This window comes from Drosophila teissieri, chromosome 2L, assembly GCF_016746235.2.
Source record: "Drosophila teissieri strain GT53w chromosome 2L, Prin_Dtei_1.1, whole genome shotgun sequence".
In the NCBI taxonomy this organism is placed as follows: domain Eukaryota; kingdom Metazoa; phylum Arthropoda; class Insecta; order Diptera; family Drosophilidae; genus Drosophila; species Drosophila teissieri.
The window spans coordinates 19,184,041-19,208,723 of record NC_053029.1 but is presented as its reverse complement, the minus strand read 5'-3'; the positions used below and the strand labels follow the sequence as shown (position 1 = coordinate 19,208,723).

General features: G+C 42.9%; 6 protein-coding genes across 8 annotated transcripts; 3 read left to right on the top strand and 3 right to left on the bottom strand.

Moving 5' to 3' along the window:
* Positions 1 to 88: 88 nt before the first annotated feature.
* LOC122626366 (kunitz-type serine protease inhibitor nigrescinin-2) lies at positions 89 to 864 on the top strand. The gene has a single exon (XM_043806602.1). The coding sequence runs from the start codon at positions 204 to 206 to the stop codon at positions 552 to 554; it is 351 nt and encodes a 116-aa protein (XP_043662537.1). The 5' UTR covers positions 89 to 203; the 3' UTR covers positions 555 to 864.
* Positions 865 to 4,112: 3,248 nt separating this feature from the next.
* LOC122617643 (dymeclin) lies at positions 4,113 to 7,060 on the bottom strand. Its single transcript, XM_043793572.1, has 5 exons — positions 6,830 to 7,060; positions 5,572 to 6,757; positions 5,016 to 5,513; positions 4,834 to 4,956; positions 4,113 to 4,766 (listed from the first exon to the last, which is right to left on the bottom strand). Exons 1-5 carry the CDS (start codon positions 6,970 to 6,972, stop codon positions 4,617 to 4,619), a joined length of 2,100 nt encoding a protein of 699 aa, XP_043649507.1. The 5' UTR covers positions 6,973 to 7,060; the 3' UTR covers positions 4,113 to 4,616.
* Positions 7,061 to 9,322: 2,262 nt separating this feature from the next.
* Positions 9,323 to 12,248, bottom strand: LOC122614307. The gene is made up of 3 exons (XM_043788865.1): positions 12,064 to 12,248; positions 11,868 to 11,953; positions 9,323 to 10,153 (listed from the first exon to the last, which is right to left on the bottom strand). The coding sequence occupies exons 2-3, from the start codon at positions 11,916 to 11,918 to the stop codon at positions 9,965 to 9,967; spliced, it is 240 nt and encodes a 79-aa protein (XP_043644800.1). The 5' UTR covers positions 11,919 to 11,953; positions 12,064 to 12,248; the 3' UTR covers positions 9,323 to 9,964.
* LOC122614298 lies at positions 10,665 to 11,861 on the bottom strand. The gene has a single exon (XM_043788854.1). The coding sequence runs from the start codon at positions 11,819 to 11,821 to the stop codon at positions 10,742 to 10,744; it is 1,080 nt and encodes a 359-aa protein (XP_043644789.1). The 5' UTR covers positions 11,822 to 11,861; the 3' UTR covers positions 10,665 to 10,741.
* A 1,272-nt stretch (positions 12,249 to 13,520) lies between the features above and the next one.
* LOC122612761 (mitochondrial import receptor subunit TOM7 homolog) lies at positions 13,521 to 14,136 on the top strand. Its single transcript, XM_043786581.1, has 2 exons — positions 13,521 to 13,764; positions 13,873 to 14,136. Exons 1-2 carry the CDS (start codon positions 13,665 to 13,667, stop codon positions 13,935 to 13,937), a joined length of 165 nt encoding a protein of 54 aa, XP_043642516.1. The 5' UTR covers positions 13,521 to 13,664; the 3' UTR covers positions 13,938 to 14,136.
* An 87-nt stretch (positions 14,137 to 14,223) lies between these two features.
* LOC122612739 (TGF-beta receptor type-1) lies at positions 14,224 to 24,513 on the top strand. 3 transcript variants are annotated; one of them, XM_043786554.1, is made up of 8 exons: positions 14,224 to 14,882; positions 14,954 to 15,265; positions 16,507 to 16,624; positions 16,727 to 16,932; positions 20,880 to 21,107; positions 21,170 to 21,403; positions 21,460 to 21,983; positions 22,053 to 24,513. In XM_043786554.1, the coding sequence occupies exons 1-8, from the start codon at positions 14,825 to 14,827 to the stop codon at positions 22,233 to 22,235; spliced, it is 1,863 nt and encodes a 620-aa protein (XP_043642489.1). In that variant the 5' UTR covers positions 14,224 to 14,824; the 3' UTR covers positions 22,236 to 24,513. The 3 variants fall into 3 exon arrangements, with proteins under 3 accessions (XP_043642489.1, XP_043642505.1, XP_043642497.1); XM_043786570.1 differs by lacking the exon at positions 16,727 to 16,932 and adding an exon at positions 18,736 to 18,863 and having other exon boundaries at positions 14,225 to 14,882; XM_043786562.1 differs by lacking the exon at positions 16,727 to 16,932 and adding an exon at positions 17,435 to 17,580 and having other exon boundaries at positions 14,226 to 14,882.
* Positions 24,514 to 24,683: the final 170 nt, after the last annotated feature.

The following is a 24,683-nucleotide window of genomic DNA, read 5'->3' as shown; positions in this document are numbered from 1 at the left end:
TACCGATTACTCCTTGCATTGATATCGATACATTGCAACTGGCGTGACTTTTAAAGTAACCATAAAAACTGATAACAGTAAAGCCGCTTTCCATAAAACTTTTCGTATAAATCCCAAAGCTGGATTGCAGCGCCAACAGTCGCGTAAAGACAATTGCAAAGTGATCAAGTTAAAAACACGAGAAGCTAAATCAAGTACACAAAATGCGCGGACAACTGAAAGAGTGCGTCGGACTGGCAGTCGGAGCAGTGGTGCTCCTCCTTCTGGCGGGTATCGGCGAGGGCGAGGCGTGGCCCATGGATCTATACGACGACGTGAGCGACTTCTTCGACGCCATCTCGCTGGACGATGTGGCCAACACCGGACGCAACACTCATCCGGAGCAGTTCTGTCTTATGCCGGCGCGCAAGGGCGTCTGCCGCGCCCTGATCCCGCGATGGCGCTACGACCCGGAGCAGAAGAAGTGCGTGGAGTTCAAGTTCGGCGGCTGCGACGGCAACGAGAACAACTTCGCCAGCTACAAGGACTGCATGTCCACCTGCGAGGGCATGTAAGGGTCTCCGCATGCGGATCCTATTCCGGATAGCGATCGGACCTCCACGGCCGATGTGTTGCCAAAGGCGGATGCTTTTCTTCGAGCTCTGCAATTCAGCGAACCAAAGGCAGCATTCTCCACTCCTAAACTCACGCACATCATCCATGTGATTATCCATTAACCGTTTCGTCTACCTAATATTTATGTAGTTTCTGTCATTGATCCATTTACTTTGTACTTTTGTGGTTGTCCAGCACCCGCCACCCATCTAGCTTAAGTTATTGTGATAAAATACTTGTATGCAATAAAGAATTTTGTATAACGACCAAGGTGATGTGGTTTTCATAAATGGGATGTCTACGATAATCCGAAATTATGCTATTACGATATTTGCTAAAATTTAAAAGTTGCTTAAAAATGATTGATTTTTACATCTACTGTTTACTAGTCAATTATTATTAATACCTTAGTATTCCATGTTTATGAAGATTGTGCTGCATGAGCTTTCAGTTGTAACCTATCTATCTTTAAACTATGTGGGGTATTTTAGAATGTAGCTTTAAATAAAGGTAATCTTATTCTCGATGAAACTATCATTAATGAAAACAAAGAATGACTGCTAGTCCGTATTTGTAGGCATTTCTAGCAACTTCAAATGTTTGTTGACTTCCAATCAAATCGAGCCAGCAAAATCACTTTCAACGATAGACAACTGGTTTTTTGAATATTTATAAACATTTTTTTTGTTATAAACATATTTTTAAACTGCTGATTGGGTTGTCCGAGCCAAGAGTCGCGAAAATAATTATAAACGGCCTCAAAAGTGCGAGATATCGCTGGGCGCAATTGCCGGAGGCGAGTATCAGCCTAACTTTCATAGATTTCACTTGGAAATGGTCCAAAGCACAGTTCGAGCTCTCAATGCAAAAGTGGCCCATTCATGCGATCGGCGATCAATCGATCGTCAGATATAGCCAGACATAACCATAGCAAACAAGATCAGCGCTGCAAAGGTCAGGCACGGCCGGATGAGTGGACCACGTAGTTGGGTCTAGGCAAACCACTGCGTCAGCGGCAGAAATACGCACGGATGAGGCGCGTCGGAGTCACTCGGAATTCGGCAGATCTGGTGGGCAAACAAACCGGTGAGAAACCGATTCCAATACCGAATCCGAGCCAAAGTCAAAGCAGGTAAACATAAACAACCGAAAGGTGCGAATTTATGCTAAGCTGATTGGCAACAGGCCAGTCGGACAAAACCATCAGAGAAAGACCACCAGATCTAATTCAGCCAACGTGCACGGTTGGAACTCGACTTGGCTCGCACTGAGTCTCGACCTGGGATCTGCGATCTGCGATCTGGGACTGGGCAAATTTCCAAGATTATTGTGCGGGCTTGCAACCGTTGGTACAAATTGCACATGGGCTCGTTGGCGAACAGCAAAATCGGTGGATCAACGACCTGGATCTGCTTGCCAAAACAAAATGCGAAATGCGGGCCCAGCCGTGTCGTTGCCACATCATTCCTACCGGCGAAAAATGGACCGGCTGCTGCCGCAGCTCCATTAGAGTGGTCGCTCCCCTCCTGCAGAGCGTCTCTGGACAGTGGTCAGTCGAGTGGTGGTTACCATAGCGGTCCATTTGCCATACCCAAGATGTTTTTCGAGCTGGGAACAACAATCTGAATCCAAGACAATAATACTGCATTTCGAGTATACGAAATGTTATGTTATACTCCATTAAGGACTTTATATGCATAATTTGGTTGAAATATATTAGGAACTGAAAACGCTCTATTTGTTATTGAAACTGGATAAAAATAAAAAGTCATTAAGAACACCACGTAATGGTAATAAAAAAGCTTAGAAGCAAACATTATTTTTATTCACTGGAGTGGTAAACATATTTGAAATAACAAGCTATTTTAGATACAACCTTACTTAGATAAACCTTACTTACCTTAAATTTATCCTATCCCATATGCTAACCTCTATATTATATGTAGGCGTCTTTTACTTATTCGACTCAAAGAATATTTATACCTATGCATTTTTAAAACCTATTTAAACCTATTTTTATCAAATTGCTATTTAAATCTCCGACCATTTTGAAGAATGTTTCTAGTTAAGAGTATGCATTAGTTGCCCACTTCCGACCTTTAAGAACTGTTTCGCGCCAATCCCAATCATTGTTATTACTTATTAAGTTGGTTTTACTAATTTAAACTGAAATTTGCTCAACAAACCGCAATTGGCAAGGGAAGTGAGGGGACAGAGCGCCAATCAAGTGCGCGCATGCGCAACGCTTTTCGAGTTTTCTTTGCCACTTTTCGATATTCGGTTTTCGCAATTGCAGGCGGGTTGCGAACTTGGCTAAGCTTCTGGCAAATTCTAGTCATTGAGCAATTGGCAATTGGCAGCACAATACAAATGTCTAACAAAACGCAGTGCGAAGTCAATAAACCTTATTAGCCTGCATATCCAACAACAGTTGCACAAAGAGGCAGCCAGCATAGAGAACTTAGTGGCAAAATGGGAGGTAAAGAAATTTGAAAAATTTTCGCCGTTTGTTGTGGGCTAAAATGAATTAAAATGCAGCACGCCATGAAAAGCTCAAAATAACAAATTTTCCGCCTTTCAGCGGCGATAAAACAAATGCAATTTTAATCGCAATGCCTAGCTGTGCGTATATATGTATATGTATTTTGTTATTTAACACACGTCCGCAGAGCTGACTAAAGTGCAGCAACGACGGGAGCCGGGCGACCACAACAAAACCTTCAGCGGATTAAGCCCCCATCCTCCAAGTCCCGCCCCCTTTTACCGCCCAGCCGTCCAAGTCAACGAACCCCAATGTAAGCAGGCAGTAAAAGTCCGTTCATCGTTTTTCCCGCGGCTTTTTACCACGTGAAGCTGGTGGGGAAAAAAAAAACATAGTAGTGGAAATAAACAATAAACAAGGCAGCTCATCATCGTTGTTGTTGTTGCAGCTGATAGTGCAAATATCCACAATAAAGAGTAAACAACGAATCCCCATGCTTAATGTTAAATGATAAACTAGAGACAAGGTGCTTAAGTATTGTTTACGCGGCGTATACGTAATAAGGGAAATTTAATTAAAACCCGTTTGGCGCTATGGCGAAAATTAATATATAGCCTTTTGGATATTTCAATTTCAATTTAAATACTGCCAAAATACCCCCTAACCCAGTGAGCTCTGAAGAATTATGATTAATCAGTCTTTATGATTTCACTCTCTCCAAGAAAGTGAACTGATGCTTCGCTTCTGCAGTTCTAGAATATTTGGAACGACAAAAGTGAAAAATCCATCCCAGTATACAAACTTTTATAACAAACAGCCACGTTCTGTTTACGAATTACAAAGGGGATCTAATCACACTTTGGTGGTTTTGGTAAAAGTCAACCAATATTGACAAAAACGAATGGAGTATAATTAAAAGCCAGGTTGGCAGACAAATAAGGAAACACAGGATCCGGAACATTAGTTAATATATAATTTATAGACTTTTTCAATTGCTAAATACAATATATAATTATCATAGACTAAAATGTAAATATATTTTTGCATATATATTCCGATTGTTTAATATGTATATATACTTTTTATTGGATTTGGTGCTTATCAGAACATCGATCTGTAGGCGTACGGAGCTTAACTTCCCTCTAAATACGATCTTTGTTGTCCGCTTAGCAAAATATGATCATGTTTCAAGGTTGCTATATTTTAACTTGAACAATTTCCGACTGGATTGCTTGTTAACATACACATTATTTTTAGCGTAGGTAGATCTAAGTATTATCGTTAGTTCTCTCGTTTGCTTTGTGTCCTCTTATGGTCAACGTTCGAGATGGGTATGCCTCTTATTTAGCGACACATTTCGCTTGCTTTGTTTTTGATATTACATTTCGACATTTTGGCTTGGATCAAAAGGTAGGGCGTGGTATATGGCTTTAAGATCGGGTAATCCCGCATAGAAGACAAACGGAGAAGCATTGAAACATGGTGAAAACCAAAGCGGAGCCGGGTGTGTGCGTAAGAGGAAAGGATAGAGTAGTAAATATTAGCAGGCAATGTCCGTGGTGACGCTCTTGATACTCTCCGAGCTGAAGTGCACGCAGCCGTACTTGCAGACCAACGTCCATACATATGGAATGAAGAACTCCTCGGGAGCGTCCTCCTCGACGTACTTAAACTTAAGATCCGGGAACTTCTGCACAGACACAAACAGGATTAGTAAAATCCTAACATTCGAGCAATTCTTCGAGTGGATTACTTACTCTAAGTCGATCGCTGGACCACTGACTGGCACCTTTAGATATAACCTCGAGCACTTCGTTGACTCCAAGCTCGCCTCGTTGCTCTTGCACACGCTGCAGACGCGAAGAAAAGAAACCGACAACCTTAAAACGAAAAAAGCATGAGGATCATTGAATAATCTGATTGTAACTAGTAAGCTTACCATATCTATGTTCTGGATGACATCCTGAAAGGCGTGGTGACTGCGAAAGCCCTCAAAGACGCTGCGCTTATACAAAAGAGTGTACACTAAGTTGGGACAGTAAACCAACTGGTTCGTAAGGCAGGAGTTAAGGATTTCCAACACCATGCGCAACACCTCCTCCAGCACGCTTAGATCTTGAAGCATGTCTTCCGGGGTCGTCGAGACGTTTACAAACACTGCGCTGTCGGCCGGCTCCTTGAGCTGCGCATCCAGGCGCGTGTGTTTTCGAGCGAGCGTTTCGAACAGCGAGACCAGTCGCTGTGCAACGTAGGGGTGCAGAGCGCGGAAGTGGCCGGACATGTTAGCCAGCGCCGCCAGGCAGTTGGTGTGCAAGTATTTGTCGCGCATTTTCAGCATGTTGTACTGTATTGTGCGGATGACGATCAGGATGAGGATTCCGCCCAGCGATATCTCTGATATGGTGCGTTCCGTATACCATGTGATGTTTTTCAGCATCTAATGGGATGACAAAAAGATTAATAATGCATCTTTTAAGCGCGCGCTGTTGACCTACTATGGTGTGCACATTCTTGTTGAAGCCCTCGTCCTCACTAAGTATCAGCAGCACGATCAAGGACATATAGATGTGGTGTGAGTTGCTATCAGGGGCGTTGTACAATGTCTGAAGGATGGGAATTACCAACTGCTCCAAGTCCTGTTGCTGCATGACGAACCGATAGAAGCGCTCGTTGCGATGGAGAAGCAGATAGAGCAGCAGCGTGGCCTGGTCGATGGTAACGATAAGACAGAGAGTCTCATATACCGCCGAGAAGTCGATTTGGAAGGAGACAGCTCCCTGTTTTGGCGAATCCTTTGAGTCGGCGCAACTAAATAGGCTGGTGCGATAAGCGTTATCCTGCGCCGTACAGTGGTTAGTCAGTATTAGAATCAGCAGCAGGCTCTGGTTGGCTAGTGGGTAGTGGGTACGAAATCGCTGCGAGAGCTCTCCTCCACCGGCTGCTTGGCCTGATTTTAGTACGTCTGGCTGCTTACGAAACGTGAAGATGGAAAGCAGGGACTCGGCAATACCAAAGACGAAGGATCCTGCAGAGCTGGACCCAAACATGGTGTGCGGCACTTCCACCATTCGCGCCACAAAGTGCAGCAGTGCCGACATCAGCACGTTGGCGTGCTGACACTTAAAGACCGTTCGGAACACTATTGACTTGTCCGTGGGCTGCTGTGCAAACAGGTGCACTGACAGCAGGGTAATCAGCGTGTTAACGGCCTCTAGGTGCAGGTGGTAGGTGAACTCCTTGACGGGAATCACTACGATTAGGTTTACCAGGGCATCGATGAAGGTCTCAAACTTGGATCCGTCCACAATCACCGGGACCGCAGCCGCCGCCGACTGTTCGGTGGCCTCCATGGCAATGGTGGCGCTTTGCGCCGGCGACTGTTGCTGCTCCTCCAAGGCCGCGTGCAGCAGCTCTGCGTTCGGCATAGCCTCAAAGTGCTGCAGGAGCTGGAACTCAGAGCCCGTCTCGTTGATGTACTTGACCAGGCTGCGGATGATAAAGAGCGCGTTGAAGGTCTGCCAGACGTGCATGTTACTCTCCTGGTCCGACAACGACAGGAGCTCGCTGGTCTTCTCCAGGAACACGGTAACCAGGGAGCCAAAGTTGCCCGTCTTCAGGTTGTTGCCGATAAACGACTGGCAAAGCGCCTCCAGCCGACTGTCCAGGTTAAGCTGGTCCTGACTGAAACATACACCAATCCCACCCCGAGATTAGCCCTGCTGACGTTGTCGCTCCACTCCTTCGCTGGCTTACCTGTTCTCCGGCAGCACAATGTTGTAGTTGAGCAGCCCGTTCCAGAAGGCCTCGTCATCGTGGGCGATGTGCTGGCGGCCCACGAAGCGCTGGAGCCACTGGTTGGACCCCAGGTCGGCCGTCCTGCTGACGTTAATGCCCATTCCGCAGTCCAGAAGAGTGCTGTTGGCCGGCCAATGGTTATATTGGTGGCACGTCACTTGATCATTGAGCGGGGGGGTGAGGAGTTTACCCTGCCAGTGTGACCCTCGGGCGACGCTGCGGAAATCTGTGCAGCTGTGGTGATGCCGCCTCGCAATAATTTTGCCGCAATATTCAAAGACGGTATGCAAAAAGGAATCGATCCTTTGGATATTGACATACATATATTTGGTAAGATTGATATTTATAATCTTAGCCCCCTTTTAAGCAAAGAATCAAACGTAATTCTTGAAGCAAATCCCCCATCTGCATTACTTAGGAAGCTATTTTGATACAATTTTAAGGTGCACCATGTTGAATGTCTTCTTTTATGTCCATTATTTGGCTTATATATAATAAAAAGTGATTAAACGGTAAATTATTTTCTGGAAATTATAACATTCGTATAAAAAAATTTAAACAGCCTATCTCATGATCAGCATTATATTATTTATTTTAAACTTAATTGGCATATTTTGCGTTTATATTGAATTGGGACCACAGCTTTTGAACTTACGGATGTTGGAAATCCTATTTGAACGTAGACTGGCTTCCCAAGGGCATCGATTATCACGACTTTGACAGCCGATAATTTTCGATTTACTGTTAAAAATTTCAAAAAATGCCACAATAAGTCGCTATTTATTTAAATTGCGTCTTGCAGTAAGTTCGAGCTGGTGGCATTGCCCATTGACCAAATTGGGGAGGGATTGACTACCGAATCTCTCCCTAGGAGATACATACATAGATTATGAAGATACCCCGGCAGCAAGTTCCTGAAGTCGAAACGATAGCTGCTTCTAGGAAGAGATACCGCTGCCAATAACTTGTAGTGATAATGGCGCGTTTCCGCCAAGTCCGTATGCCGACTTCCACCTGATTCCACTTTTCAAAAGTGGAGTACGATCCAAGAAACAAAGATGGGCAAATGACCACGAAGCTGAAAGTGTCCATACGATCAGGATGTCTATCAAGAAAAACTGCTAAAACTTCGACATTGCAATGCATTGGAACAATCAATACATAGCCAGTCAAAATCAATAAGTTATTTGATATTAAATAATTAATAATAAATAATAATTAATAATAAATAAATAATAAACAAATTACTCGTAGAGTAAAAGGGTATACTATATTCGTTGAAAAGTATGTAACAGGCAGAAGGAAGCGTTTCTGACCAGATCAATAGCCGAGTCGATCTGGCCATGTCCGTCTGTCTGTCCGTCCGTATGAACGTCGAGATCTCAGGGACTATAGAAGCTAGAAGCTAGTTGAGAATAAGCATACAGCCTCCAGAGAAATAGACGCAGCGTAAGTTTGTCGATTCATAATGCCACGCCCACTCTAACGCCTAAAAACCGCCCAAAACTGCCACACCTACACTTTTTCATTTGCTTATTTGTATTGTAAATTTCTATCGATCTGCAGAAAAATTTGTTGCCACGCCCACAAACCGGCCAAAACTGCTACGCTCACACTTTTGAAAAATGTTTTAAAATTTTTTCATTTTTGTATTAGTCTTGTAAATTTTTATCGATTTGCCAAAAAACTTTTTGCCACTCCCACTCTAAAAAACTGCCACCGTCAAAAACTGTCAGTGATGAAGACTCTCCTTCGCACTTCCACTAGCTGAGTAACGGGTATCACATAGTCGGAACACTCGACTATAACGTTCTTTCTTGTTTTTTAAATAGCATATACATACATACATATGTGTTTCACAGTGGACCCGAAGCGAAAAACCCGAAAAGTACGGACAAATTTATAGTGATTGCAAACCAAGACTTTGGGGCAATTAAATGGTTCAGGACAACAGCGAAATTTTGTATTTTGAAGGTGCGGTCGGCACTTGTTCTTAGCGTCGTAAAAACGTGTTTTGTTTAATATATATGGGGAATTAGTATTCATGTTATTACAGAACTCTATTCCAAGCAATCACTGTATCTTTTAAAACGGTTTAATCTTAATCTTTTCTAGTGATCAAGTAATTGATAATGATTTGTATAAAATAATCTACGGATACCATAATAATAATAGGAATTCAGTAAACAGTGTTTGTAAGGGCCAAAAAAAAATAAACTAACAAATAATTTCAGAAAACACAAAACTAGTGCTTAAATGTTTAAATAAGGGACTTTTCATATTTTGTATACAAAACATATTAATGATATTGAATTATAATATTTCCACACCATAATTCTCGCATAATTAATATTTTTCGTTTATGCGCAGAATTGGTCGAGTAGATAAAAGAAACTATTATAGATTCGAAAACTTGTAAGCTTAAATGAAAATTATAAATAAAATTCAATATTTTCGAATTGAATATAATGTATTTATTTGAATAAGCAACTAGAACTAGTTTGTTTCTTGGATACTGACACGGCCTGCTCGGCGATCTGCTGTCCAACGAAGTCATTCTTGTATTTATCCCTCCCTACTTAGTCGTTTCTCTGGTTTGCAAATAACTTGTAAATAAATATACGTATATAATAGACTTGTTTACACATAAAATATATATAACTAAAACGGGCAACAGAAGAGTATAAGAAAATTTGGGATTTTCGCAAGCTTAGCGAATCTTTTTCTCCATCGTTCAGTTTGTCTGCTGATGGGGTTTTCTCAAACACGACGTATCACAAATTTATTCCTTTTAGTTGGCGATGCATGATGTGCATGTGTAAACAAGAAAATATATCTTTATAAGCGCACAGATCCTCGCCTCCGATCAATTTATCGAGAATATTACAAAACAAGCCTACATGTCCGAGTTCCGCTTGGGTCTGTGATGAGTGGATGACTTAACTTAGGCAAATATACACGATGATGGCGGATGATGAAGTTGTCGAATGTGTGACCTCAGGACATGGCGCTCTGGCTCTTCATCGCCGCTTCTACCGTTGGCGTTGGCATCGCTATGATCTCAGCTCTGACCTTCTTCGCTATAGCTCCATCCTAGAGCTTGCGCAGGCCTCGGTGCTTCTGCTTTTTGGCCAGCAGTTGCTTAAGGCTGAACGAGGACAGCGCGATGCCGAAGAGCGCCAGCATGGTGGCCGAGCGGGTCACAACACGGTTGGGCGACGACGAGCTGGTGGTAAAGCCATGGCTGCAGTGCGTCGTGGCCTGTGCGGACAGCGGCGGCGCCTGCGAGAGATAAGATAGAGAAACGGATTTAGTTTTGTGCTATTAATATATAGCAACCCAAACAAACAATAAACTTGGCCAACTGCCCGACCGCCCACACAGGCAACTACGCAGCAGAAACATTTTGCGCCGGCCGTTGGCAACCAGGTTCAAGTGCCCCAGCCACACGAATGCGATTACCCCACATGGTCGCACGTTTATCAAACTGATTACGAGGGGTCGATGTAATGCCAGATTATTGTGACTGACATCACTATCAATGCGGTAGGGCTCAGATGACATTAAACTGCATTATCAGTGAGCTCTACAGCTAATCTCGGCTTGAACAGAACGCCACGAACTTCGTTACACCTTTCACTTCTACTGATAGCACAGTCTCTTTTCGTCAGCGCTATCTGTCCTATCCACTTGAACATGCTCTGGACGCGTGCCGCTAATTAATAATCCGCAATTTGCGTTGCCAAAAAAAAATTAAGCGGAACGGAATTGTTTATAAATAAATGAACTTGAATTATTATCCGGGGGTTTCATGCATAATTTCATATGCAAATTTATTTCGAATACTTGAGTAAGGTAAATTCCAGCTGATTATGATTGTGTCGGACGTTTCGCTTCTGTGGTGGTTTCTAAATGCTCGATCAAGTGCATTACATCCTGTGTGCGAATGCCTCTGCTGGTGGTTTCTTTGGCCAAGCGCCTGGGGCGCCTCCCTCCGCCACGAAGCGAGGGTTTGACTCCTGTGGAATGTCGTTTAATGGCGTCGAGGAACATGCCGTTCACCCCTGGGTTTAACTCCGGGACACTGATAATAATATTGACAGCAGGCGGTGTTAGTGGCTGACTTTGCTGTTGGGTGGATGCTTTCTTGGGCGGACTGCTGAAGGGAGACCCCTTAGGTTTGATTTGCGGACGCGTCCCCACAGTAGCCTTCACACACGCGGGTAGTAAAGGTATTTCAGATTGGTTTTGCCAGCTTGGGGCCGTAGGAACCTTGGGTGGAGCCACATGCTGCTTAGCTTCGGTGTCCTGAGTTTGCGGAGTCTTTGCCTTGGGCGGACTCCTTAATTTGCCGGATAAGAGAGTAAAAGGTATTTCTATCTTGGATTTCAAAGCTTGAAGGGGTTCCTCGTTTACAGGAATGTTTTCCTCCAGAAAGCTTAAGTCTGGAAGATCTAGTCCTGGGCACGGTTTTTCTTTTAAAGGTGAGGGCAGATCTTGCATGGAGCTAAGTCTCACATTTGCCTTAAAAGGCGGTTCTACCGATTCGTTTTCTGTGGCAGGAGTTAATTGATGCAGCAATTCTAGAATAAATTCGTCGTCATCATCTGGAGGAGGTTTAGACAATAATGCAACCGGTTGAGAAGGTAGCGTAGGAACCGGATATTCTAAAGGTTTGGATTGTAGAGCACTGATGGGAAGCGCTGCCTCCAAGTCCAGATCCTCATCAGAGGATACCTCATCGTTGTGTGGCCACAGGCAGCTCCTGGACTCGCACTTCAAGAGCTGCTCCTCTACATTAATGTAAAAGTAGCGCAGCGTGTGAGTCCTGCCTTCACCTTGACACTCCAGACATTTGTCTCCCGGTTGCAGTCGCTCCATTTCAATCGCCGATAGTGGGCAGCGGTTACCCAGGCTGAAAAACTCAGAGGTTGCCCCGGGAATACGCATGCTGTTTCTGCAGCTTGCCAGCCTGGTTTAATGTGCGAGTGCTCACCTGACCGAAGGTTAAACGGAAAGCGTACAGGCCGAGATTGCTTGTTTTCATGGTCCGTTCCAGTTCCAAATCGAGCGAATCGGGACCTGAAACAGTGACACGGTATCCGGTTATTCGAGCTTACATAACTTGAATTGATTTTTCCCCGACTTTGTTCCTACGCGTTTGCTCATTGCTGGCGTTCGTTATCACTTACGTTTCGTTTGGCTATGAGAACTCAGTGCTCGGCGCTCCCTGATTATCCGCGATTGCAGGTGCAGCCGATTAAACCTGCAACGTTGCTAAAATTTGGCGAGCAAATGAAAACCAAGAAAATTAAACGATCTAGAACGCATGTGAGCAGCGGGAGAGAGCGAAAGGGATGCTAGACTAGATCTGGTACTTTGAATCACTGCGATAGTATCGATTAACGGAGTGCTGGCGTGCTGCGATTGTAAGCAAGGGTGTTCTTTATTATAAATTCATCGTCTTGTTAAAAAATCAACGATACATATGTATGATCACTTAAAATTTTTATTACATTTTCAATGCTTCTTTTTTTTGAAAGGTTTCTATTTCTTGCACGTTTTTTTTTTTTTTATTTAAAGTTCATTTAATTATTTAATACTTGTCGAGTGGACAATAATAATACCCGTTACTCAGAGGGAAGACTAGATTCGTTGAAAAGTATGTAAAAGGAAGCGTTTCCGACCATATAAAGTATATATATGTATTCTTGACCAGGATCAATAGCCGAGTCTATCTGGCCATGTCTGTCTGAACGTCTGCCTGTCTGTCTCTCCCTATAAACGTCGAGATCTCAAGAACTATGAAAGCTAGAAAGTTGAGATTAAGCATGCAGACTCCAGGGACAGTTGGAGCAGACTCCGGCGCAAGTTAGTTGATCCATGTTGCCATGCCCACAAGCCGCAAAATACTACTACGCCCACAATTTTACAAAATGTTCAGACTTTTGAAAAGTGATTCGATATTTTTTCGCATTTTGGTTAGTCTTGTAAATTAATCTCGCTTTGCCAAAAATCTCTTTGCCGCGCCCACTTTAACGACCACAAACCATAGGATTTCTCAGCGTTGACTACGATGTTCCATCGTTTCAGCCATGGATCAAGAGCATCCAGTTGTCTCTGCATGATAGCTGATGCTTCCTTGGGATCTGTGGCGTAGGCTAGGAAGGCGGTGTCATCGGCATATGTGGCTACGGTGAGGTTTCGGGAGGGGGTGATGGGGAGGTCTGCTGTGTAGAGTGTGTACAGGTGTATACAGGTTCCCAGAACGCTGTCTTGACGTACTTCGGATCTTATAGGCCTAGGCGGGCTGGATGATGATCCGCATCTCACTTGGAATTCTCTTTAATCCGTGTTTGCCTTGAGGGAGGCGAAGTGGGAATTAGGAAGGTGGGACTTTATTTTGAAAAGGAGTCCACGGTGCCAGACTCTGTCAAATACAAGAAATAATACAATATAAATACAAGAAAACAAAATATAAGACCAAGGCGCAAACAAGTGTGACCGTTTTAGAAGCACATTTAAATTGTGCGCTCAATTGCCGCTGTTGCCACATCAACAGAAATCTCTACTCAAATTAATTATACTAATACTTTAAATTGGGCAAATATTTCGGGCCCAGCAACCTGCGACAAGCTAATCTTTAACAAGGGAAAGAGAATTAGTTTCCTAAAAAAGTGTCTGTCAGCTGTTTCCCCCAAAAAAATACGCTGTTGTTCAACACTTCGTTTTCAGTCGGAGAAGTTTTCATTTCATAATTCGCAAAACGAGCTAAATTTAATATTCGTACGAAATGGAGATTTCCGAGGGTGTTAAGGAGCGTTTGGGAGTTGTGGTCGGGGCGGTCCAGACTGGATTCCACTGGGGATTCGTGCCACTTGTTTTGTATTTGGGTAAGTTATTGTTCATGTTTTTTTTTGTCATCTACACGCGGCTGGAAAGAAGAAGCAGTGGGAAAATATCAATTGGACATAGATTTTGACCATTTTCTGTTTTCGCAGGATTTACGAAGGGAGCTGAGCCTGGCATGCCGCCGTTAAATATTTTTAGTCTGTTATGGCAATAAAAATTATCGACTGGACAAAACATGATCATTTTTGCTTCGGGTGGTGCCCCGCATTTTGGTTCTGATTGGATTTCTGGGCACTTCCGCAGTACCTGCAGTTATTGGAAATAAATATCTGTTACTAAACAAATCAAAATTTTGCCATGTATTCTGGAGTCCCCCAATATTTCAACAAAAATCAGTGTCCATAAAAACGCAACCGATTGAGTATTTTTACTTAGTTCGCTAACGGGTGGGTGTTTTTTGTGGGCAGTCCAGCTTGGGCACACTGCTGCAGGTGCGGTCACACTGTTTGCAAATCTACACACACCAGCGCGGTTTTTCGCTATACAAAATTGTACATTTAACAAAAAATAGCAGCAATTAATACAAACAAACGGTTGCACCAGACACCCAAATGTGCTGTCTGCCCCGCGGAATATAAAATAGTGCCAATTCCCCCGCGCCACTGCCACAATCACGTGATGAAAATACGCCTGAAAAGTCGCCATCGTCCATGAAATGTAAAGCAGAGCGAGGAGTTTTTCCAACCAACTTGGGTGTAGTGTGGAGTTCGAGTTTCGCAGTGCGGACCACCATCGAGATTCGCTAATCGTGGGAATTGGCAGTCTATATTCCCGACCATGCCGCCGCCAAATGTGAGCCTTCGCGGGCGCCTGACCTACGCGATAAATGCGCAGTTCTGGGCCAATTAGTGGCTGTCTGAGGTGTCCTTTGCCGCCTCGTCCTTCCGCGAAACAATAACCTCATTTACAGGCCACAGACTTTGAACTTGCGACGCGCGTGTGCGTGCGTGTGATCGTGGAAAACAAAAGAAAAGCTGTCGGGCAGCACAAACAATAACAATAGCTCGTCTCGCACACACTATCATCAGTGCGAAAGCCAACATGTTATCTGCGCCCCGGCTAATCTTCCTGGGCGCTTTGCTCGTCGCCTTCGTTTGCGGTGAGTTCCCCCCAGCGGTTCCATTAATCTGGACCAGGTGCGAAACTAACCTAAAATCTCCCCCGGTGCAGCCTCCCCCATTGAATTCGTAATGGACACCAGCCTTAATGGCTCCAGATCTGATCCTGCGCCTGCATCCCACCATGGCAAATGGCCTCCGACGACCAAAGCGCCAGCGCTGAGAACTCCAACTGGAACCGCTGGACAGACTTATCAATCGCCATCGTCGTCGCTGGCGGCTGATAGCGGGAGCCACGACAACAACGGTAGCGCCGTGTCCATGCTGCTCCCGCAAGACGGCGAGGCATCCGGAGCAGTGGCCCCTGAAGTTACTCCCCAGCTGCCCATCTACATTGCTCAGCCCAGCGCGAAAAAGCCAGAAAGTAAGTTCCAAATGCCTAACGAATGGAGAGCACCCTGGGCCCAATGTACCCGGAACTATCTGAACTACAAAAAAGTGATAGATTTACAGTCCTGTCCCGGTGTTTACTTTCGCTTTACTTGACTTCGGTTTTACGAAAAGATAGAACAGAGTAAGGGTTATTTCATTTCTCTTGTTTTAGGTCAAATCTATAAGACATTAGTATGTTTTTTTTTTTGTTTATTAATTGAAATATTTAAAGGAACAAATTCAGAATTCCTTGCAAATGGTAATTACTCGACGATCTTTTTGATGTCATAGGGATCTTTTCTTCGTGTGTATATCGCGTGACTGTAACACTATAAAGACTCTGAACGCTTCTAAAAGGCCGTCTTCGTCTCCGCCTGAGGCTCCGATTGCGTTTCCATATAGTGACGTCACCTCGCCCCGGTGTCAATGAGCTGAGCCAGACAGCTCTCATGGCCCACTCCAACGCTGCCTGGTAGCAGACACCCCCACGTCTGGATGCATTTGCTTGCTGCACTCGCGCACTTGCAACTGCAGTCGGTGCAAAAAAAGCAGGCCTAAGCACTGGCTTCTCGCAGTCGGGGGAAGGGAAAACTGGTCGCATTGTCTGGCCCTCCACTTTGCACTTGTCTTCTCCGCGTCTGCTTTGTTAATGCTAAATGGTTTTGTTTTTGTTTCATCACGCTCTCGGCGGTGTCGGTGGCGGTAAAAGTGGATGTGGATGTGGATGTCTATGTGACTGTCTGGGCGAGCGTGTGCCCGGCCAGGTGCCCCGGGGGCATGGTTATGGCAAATCCCAATTTGTGGTCAGGAGATGCCAATCAGCAAGTGGTTGATTTATGGGTTTCTTATTTCTCTAATTAGTTAATTTTTGCCAGCGCCTAATTGATAGATCTGCTTCAATCGGAGTCGGGGCATTTTCTTAATTTGAGAAGTTTGCTTTAAGCTATTCTTTTTACCTTGCGATAAATGAATAATTTTTATTTAATACTTAAATACATGTGATTGGGTCTGATCACTTACAAATAATAAAGATATAACGCTAAACGAAAAATTATTTTTTGTTTTGAGTAGGGTTGGTTAGTAGGTTTGGATCGCAATTTATGGATTAAAATCTGGAAAATTCTGATCGTACCAAATTTTTAACTCCTTATGTTCTCGTGTTCACACGCTTCCTCAAAATTTTGGTTTGATGCAAAATTATCTAAACATTAATTTTACCTTTTTAATCTGCAGACAAGATAAAATGTCACTGTGACACCTGCAAGGAATCGAACAACATATGCGAGACGGACGGCTTTTGTTTTACGTCTGTAGAGAAGAGCCCCGAAGGCAGCATCACATTCAGCTACAGGTGAGTTCCGAGAGCCTGAGGAGCAGGCCTTTGATTAGGTTAGCACTTGCCTCTCAGAGCAGCCAGAGTGAATATGTCTGACGCGATCGATCTGCAATGCAGATGTCTGCAGAAGTCTCAAATGTTTCCACCGGGTCGCTCCATCTGGTGCAACGACGGACTGCACGGCGGACCCACCGCCCGCCCAGTGGGTAGGAGTGGCGCCCACGCCTGCTGCAAGGATAGCGACTTTTGCAACCGTTTTCTGTGGCCCAAGGCGAAGGACCAGCCAACTTATCGTGTGGAAGGTCGGCAGATCTCCGTCGAAGGTGCGTGCGCTTATGCACGTGTTTCGCTCCCAAACCCCTCCTCTCTGACTGCTACAATTTTTCTGTTCACTCGCACGCCGTTCGACAACAAGTTGTCCAGTTTTGATCGTTCTTTGGACTGTTTTCCCCTTTTATGCTCGTTGAGTTAAAGTTTTGAAATGATCATAACCCGAAATGCAGAGCACTACTAATGATGACCTGCTGAAAACCAGAGTGGCGTTATACACATTGTAATCAATATAATTATAATACTCTTCTTGCTACTAACCAGACTGCAACTTCAATTAGCAACAAGCCGAAGGCAGCAACAACTACAGCTGAAGCAGAAGCAGCAGCAGCAACCATCAACCAAGCCAAGCAATACTAATTTCGTTTAATTGTTATTTTTTCTCTATCTCCCGATATTTCCTTCCCTCCCCTCGGCTCCACTTGAATATATCGAACATGTTGAATAATCCCCGCTCGTTCACATATTTGTACACTGTGCTGTACGGTGACCCAGTTGCATGGTTGTCAAGTACAATATGCAGCGGAGTAAGCCCTTCGAATGCCTCACCAGTATCGAAAGATTCGATACGTATAGGATTGATTGCTGTAAGAGTGATTTCTGCAATAAGAATGAGATTATGAAGAGGATATTTGAAACAGGTACAGCCGCATTCAAGTAACAACACACACACAACCAACAACAAAACAATTCCTATCTTTAGTTTGCACTCCTTCTCTAATTCACTGCGCCTAATTAGCACTGCATCAATATGATTAATAGATTAATTATAACAATTCAATAATCTGTAATAATAATTTTTGGTTTAGTTCAGTCTGTTTTCCTTCAGGTGTGCACACCACCCCAGTTTTCCCTTTAGCTTATTATTTACTTTGACCTCTTTGCACTTTTTCGCTTCTCGGACTCCCACATCTATTCTTTACCTTACACTATTTTCTATTCTCCCTGCTTTTCCCTGTGGCACAAACACACAACATAAATCTTATACGGAATCCAGCCTACACCTTATCCTAGTAAATTACACGTATCTTTATGCATGCAAAAATATCTTTGTAGTTTGTAGAGATCAGTGCTTCTACTCAAGGGGCTAATTCGATTCGTCCTGGGAGTACTCCCATTCGCTTTTCGCTCGCGATTAGGTTTCTTGCTCGTCTTCGCGGGATGTGTGTGGTTTTCCATGGACTTATAGGTTTTAATATTCCAATTTTTGAAGGTGCTCAGAATCATTCAGCTATTTCTTTTTACACACGAGTCTCCTGAACTGTCTTCCGAGCCTCATTAAGTAGATATGCTGTTTTCCTTGGTAAATTGTTTAGTAATACATGGTTTGGTTCCGATTTTCACCTTGATTTTCTACTGCAAAGATAATAATAACCAAAATTGTGGGAAAGTGAAAAACGGAACTGTGCTGATAAATTGGTATAAGAGTAAACCCGAACTCTCCCACATTTGGCAGTGGCTCCCCTCCGTAATTCCCTGGTATATTGACGACCGTGACCGACTCCGCTTACTGCCTTTGCACCCAAAACACAATTGTATCCACCTGCTGCAGCTGAAAACCCCACCCCAACCCTTTCCTGGCTGAGCTACCACCAAAAATAAATAATTAAGGGCTGCTGCTAAATTTTAGCTCGTAAGTGGTAACCAAAGCTGCTTCGCTAGTGCACACTGCAACAACTACAACAAAAACAACCAGAACAACAAGTGCTAATCTCCTACCTAATTTAGATGTAGTACTAAAAAGCTAAAGCAACCTAGTAGATAAAACAAAATCCAACTAAATATTATGTATGTAGATGCATAACAGACCAGTTGCCACCTGAAGATCCTACCTCGTGCAAGTTAAATTCGGAAGCAGGCTCTTCTCAGTGCTGCGCCGAAGATTATTGCAATACGCGTGAGAATTACAGTGGTGTCCTACCAGGTGAGAACAGCAAAGCACCGCTAACACCGCCCAACAATTCAACCACCACCAGCCATCGAAGCAGCCACGCCCATGCCATTGCACCACCTCATTTGCGTAGTTTTTTGGTATACTCAAATTTGTAACACATTGAATTCACACAAGAAACACATACACGCATAAGCATACCTGGCTAACACACACCTCGTACCTCACGCTTCCAGCGAACGACCCCATCCCACCCCGTCTTCGTCCTTGTACGTCCTTCTGGGGGAGAATAGGTATTATAAAGCCTGTTTCATTTTTATGCCATAATGATTTTTTAGTTTTGTAACTTTTATTTGAGTGCTTTTTGAGAAACATAAAGCCCGCAGAAAGCAATATATACTTTTAAAATACGTTTAAACTAATTAAAAAGTAGTAATAATAAATAATTCAATAAACTACTATTAAAAAATCTTGAAAATCATATTTTACTCTGATAGAATAAACAAGCCGACTTTTGAAAGACTTAAGTTCTTAGAGACTGGACTAAAAATGTGTCTTGAATTAGTAAGGTGGTCTTAAATGGGAGTCGAACTAACAATCCAATTGGGAACTCGGTTTTATTTCTAGTTTAGTTTCGTTGTTTGTGGTTTGTCTTCCTTATTTACACATTGACTTCCTTTGCCACATTTCTTGTGAACTATACGCACCGGCCACATTGTTGTCTTGTCTGCTGGCCCACCGCTTGACCCCCCACAACCCATACCCTTTGTTTTGGCCGCCACCTTTCACCTGTCAACTGAGTTTGTGCCGCACAGTTCTGTGGGTTTTGTCTGCTGATCTGACCTTTGCGACTTTATCGTATTGACTTGTTAAAAGCAACAAGCAACAACAAGGCCGTCTCAAGGGCCCTCCGAAGCGACAGCACCAACCGCACAACCGCCCACCAGAATAAAGAGGAGCAGGAGCAGAGCATGTGGAGAAGAGGGAGGAGTTTCAAGAAGCCCTTCCAGACGACGGCCTTGCTCACCTCCTCCATGAGTCCACTTCTTCCTGTTCCCACCCCAGGTGTCTGTGCCGGTGTTAGTGTGTGTATCTGTGTGTCTGCTCCGTTTCATTCATGTGCAATGCCGCTTTCCGAGCTGCAGTTGCAACTGCAAATCGCAGTTAACGTTTTCTCATTTCATTCATTAATGGCCGCATTTGCTACCAGCAGTCTACCGCTCTTCATACTTTTTACCCTAGCAAAAGTTGCATTAGTCCATCTAGTGTTTGAAAATTAAACTATAGACTTTAACAAGTTTTTTTATGAAGCCCTAACTTAACTTTAACTTTGATTCTGAGCTTTAAATTCAACATTAGATTACATTTACTCAATAAATAGTCTATGGAACCAAATGGATAGTAAATTTAAGAACCCCTGGTGAAATCATGCTGAACAAGGTTTTTTTTATTTGTGTTAAAGTAACTTCAAATAGGGTATTCAGTCGTTTAAGAGGTTCATTTAATCATATAGTTTTTCGCAGTTGTTCGCCCATTTCCATTGCACTTTTGTGTTTGTTCAGTGGGAGGATGGTATGTGTGTATGGATTAGTGTGCGGAATATTTCGGTTGGGACTCGGGCTTGGATTTGGTTTTTATTCCATTTTTGTAAGCAGCCGCAAAGTTAGTTTTTTGTCTAAAAAGTTTTCGTATTTATTAGGTAGTTTGTAAGCTCGTTGCTGAATTGAATGCAAAGGTTTGTAAATAACTCGAAATATTCACACGCAGGTTAGTGATGTTTTTGTAAATAAATTATTATATTAAGTATTATTAACCGCTTATCGTGTTTGGAATGAGCTTTTGGGCTTAAATTGGTTTTAACTCGTCTAGCACCCTATTTCTTAATGTTATCACGCACATTTACTTGTTAACGGCCTCCTGCATGTCACTCTCGATTGATTGACTAAAACTGCATTTTATTTGTATTTATTTTCCATTAATACGATCACATTTACATGGACCATAATTCGGCAATCCTTAATAATGAATGCTTTTGTGGGCTTTGTCCAGATTATGTGCCACATAGACTAACCAGCTGGGAGTTTGTGGCTATCATCCTCGGGGCCACCCTCTTCATTTGCTTCACGGGCACCAGTACGTGGTATTATTGCCAGCGTCGTAAGCGATTGGCTAGCGGAAGGCCGTTTGCCAAGGAGGATTCGGTGTACGATCCAATATTGAATGGTAATACAACCATACAAGACATCATTGAGATGACCACCTCTGGTTCGGGTTCGGGTGAGTTCCATGGGGGGAGAGTTCCCGTCTGCATCTTGGCCTAATTCGTACATCTCTTTCAGCTGGTCTTCCTCTGCTGGTGCAGCGCTCGATTGCCCGGCAGGTGCAGTTGTGCCACGTTATCGGAAAGGGACGTTTCGGCGAGGTCTGGCGTGGACGCTGGCGAGGCGAAAACGTAGCGGTCAAGATATTTTCAAGTCGCGAAGAGTGCTCCTGGTTTCGTGAGGCGGAAATCTATCAGACGGTAATGCTTCGGCACGAAAATATTTTGGGATTTATAGCTGCAGACAACAAGGGTGAGACTATAGGCCTTTTTTCCAAATGAAAACCTTTTTAAACATGCTCCTTCCAGACAACGGAACTTGGACACAACTTTGGCTGGTAACCGACTACCATGAGAACGGATCGCTTTTTGACTACTTAACCACGCACCCGGTGGACACCAATACCATGCTGAACATGTCGCTGAGTATTGCCACTGGACTGGCGCATCTCCATATGGACATTGTGGGCACTCGCGGCAAGCCGGCCATCGCCCATCGTGATCTCAAATCCAAAAACATACTGGTTAAATCAAATCTTAGCTGTGCTATTGGGGATTTGGGTCTGGCCGTGCGCCATGTGGAGAAAAATGACTCTGTGGACATACCTTCCACTCATCGTGTCGGTACTAAGCGCTATATGGCGCCCGAGGTCCTGGACGAGAGTATGAATGATCAGCACTTTGACTCGTACAAGAGGGCGGATGTGTACGCTTTTGGACTGATCCTCTGGGAGATTGCACGTCGCTGCAACATGGGAATGATATACGATGAGTATCAATTACCGTATTATGACGTTGTTCAGCCAGACCCTAGCATTGAAGAGATGAAGAAAGTGAGTCTTTCGTGGGCACAACGTATGTGGACTGGTAATAACTAATATAATTTCATAATTTCTCTAAAGGTGGTTTGCATTGAGAAATGCCGGCCAAACATTCCAAACCGCTGGCATGCTTCCGATGTGCTCCATAACATGGCCAAGGTCATGAAGGAGTGCTGGTATCCCAATCCTGTGGCCCGATTAACAGCGCTTCGCATCAAGAAGACACTTGCTAGCATCAGTGTGGAGGACAAGGTCAAAAACTGATTGTGGCTTCAGTTTAACGAGTAGTCCTCGTGTCGCGCCCCGTGGGATCGGGGGCAGACAAGTAGTAGTAACCTGTAACCTGGCCCCGCGTTACCTTAAATGTCCTGGCAGCGCTTGCGAAGCAGTTCCAGAAACCCGTTAAGAAATTAAATACAAAGAAGTTGTAAATATTATGTGCTAACTCATCCTTAAAGTTTCCAATTCTTTGCTTTGTTTCCGTTCAGAACGAGCTCGTTTAAGTTTTGTGTTACACCATCCTCAACTATTGTACATAACCTTCGTTGAAATTTTCGCCGAGATTTGCTTATTTCCGGGCAGAGTGATCAAGGCGGCGCGCCAAAAAAAACTGCCGCACTGCCATTAGAGCTACCAATTAGGGCCTAGTTATAGCCAAACAAATAACACATTATATACAATATATATTTTTTATAAATCCTGTTTGCAAGCGAGGCAGCAAACTAAACGATAAATACATAACGAAAACAAAACAGTAAGACTATGTCAAGACTGAGCAGCAGTGGAAAGCAGTGAGAAAACAGATTTAAACGGCAGACAATTTTTTGCCTGCATGGGAATATACAAAACCAGCCACAACAGATCATCAGCAAGGAAGATAACTCTTTTAGGCTCTAACCAACAGATAAAGTCGATAAACTCAGGAAATCGTAACGTAAAAGTAAAATGAAAAGAATCAAACGATTTGTGCGCGCCGTCTGCTCACAAACAGCTTGCCATGCCCACATCGCTATTGCTGCTGCTGTGCCTCTAAAACTTAATAAGCACTACACTTCTCCCATAAGTATGTTTCCATATTACTGAAGGCGCTTCTCTTTGTAATCATATGTTTAAATTATTTTAAAACTACACCAAAACTCTCGACCCTGGCAAATAACCAAAATTGGTTGCATCTTCACGCATTCTTATTATTTTTGTTATTTCATATACGTTCACGTTGCCTGTTAACCTATCCCTTTATAACTCCTGTTTCTTGTTGTTTTAAAACCAAAGCTTGTTCTTCCTATTTTATTCTAGCCATAAATAAGTAAACAAAACTATACATTTGTATGGTATACTATATTTGCTTCTATTATAAATTGTATGGAACTAAATGTTTCGTGCTCAAACCTAACCCACTAATTTAAGCCTGGGCACAGAGTTTGGGTGCTAGTTCCGGGTAATACAATATGTTTAATATCATAAATCAATTAAATCTCACATCAAATGCCATAAAGCTAAACGAGTCCATTACTAATGTATACATATAAACACAGTCCATTACCAAAATGCAATAGTTTCAACCATGTTTCCTTTGCCCATCAATACACGCCAGCTGAGAGATTAAAGTAAACATTAATTAACATTTAAGCTAAGTGTAAGAGTTTGTACGAGCAAGATTGTAATTAGGGTTATAATTTAATAGTACCTTTATATTGGTTTTTTTTCGGTCTGCGAAATTTGCTTTCCTATTTTTATTTAAGCTTTCTGAAGTTAATCACATCCTGTACGAACACAATCGATTTCTTTGGAAAATCAAAACTAAATTTATAGCTATATTCGCGTACGTATACTTAGGTTTTAAAACTATTCCTGTAATTGTAAAATCTGTAAATATTCTGTGCATTCTGTACACGCAAGTCAAACAAAAAACGAGACATGTTTCGAAAAATAGCGGACTTGATATTTGTTTGGCTGTTCCAAGCTAAGTTTAAGCCGAAAGTTGTTCTTAAGACTAACTCCCAATACAACCTCCAAAGGGGGCACTTCCTAAACCCCACAACCTTAGTCCCTGATCCAAACCAAAAACAACTTAAAAAAAAACTGAGTTTAAAATTCAATTTAAACCGAAGAACATAAAATCAACAAGAGACTTGAACATGCGCAAAAACATATAAAAATTAATTTTAAAAATAAATCCTATTTTGCTGGCAAAACATACTTTTGGTTCGAAATATTCAAAAATTCAAGAACGATTTAATTTAACGATGCACTTTGTGCGATTTATGTTAGGCTCAAGTAAGCGAAAAGTGTCTCAGCCATCAAGTTAGGGGCGAAAGCATTTGTAATGTGTATTAATCGTAAATGGATTGGATCATGAGAGATATATAGAATGTCAGAGAGTTAGAGAAAGAAAGGAGGAATGATTTACTTGGGTGTAATGTTAAAAACAAAAGCGTTGAATGTGTAAACAGAGTCTAACTTTTAGCTTTAAGCTGCGTTTTTACTGGCACTTTAAATAAAATTACAAAAATAAAACCAACCGAAAATATTTGTAAATTAATCTTCTGTTGTTTTGATTCACTGTTTTCTATTTCACTGTATTTTTATTAATAGTTTATTAAGTTTCCTTTTGCAAGCATATACAATTTATTTCATATGGAGGTTTGTTTTGGGTTATCAAACTTGGTGCTCTCGTCACAATTTGACACCAGTTTTCTATGTATTTAGGAT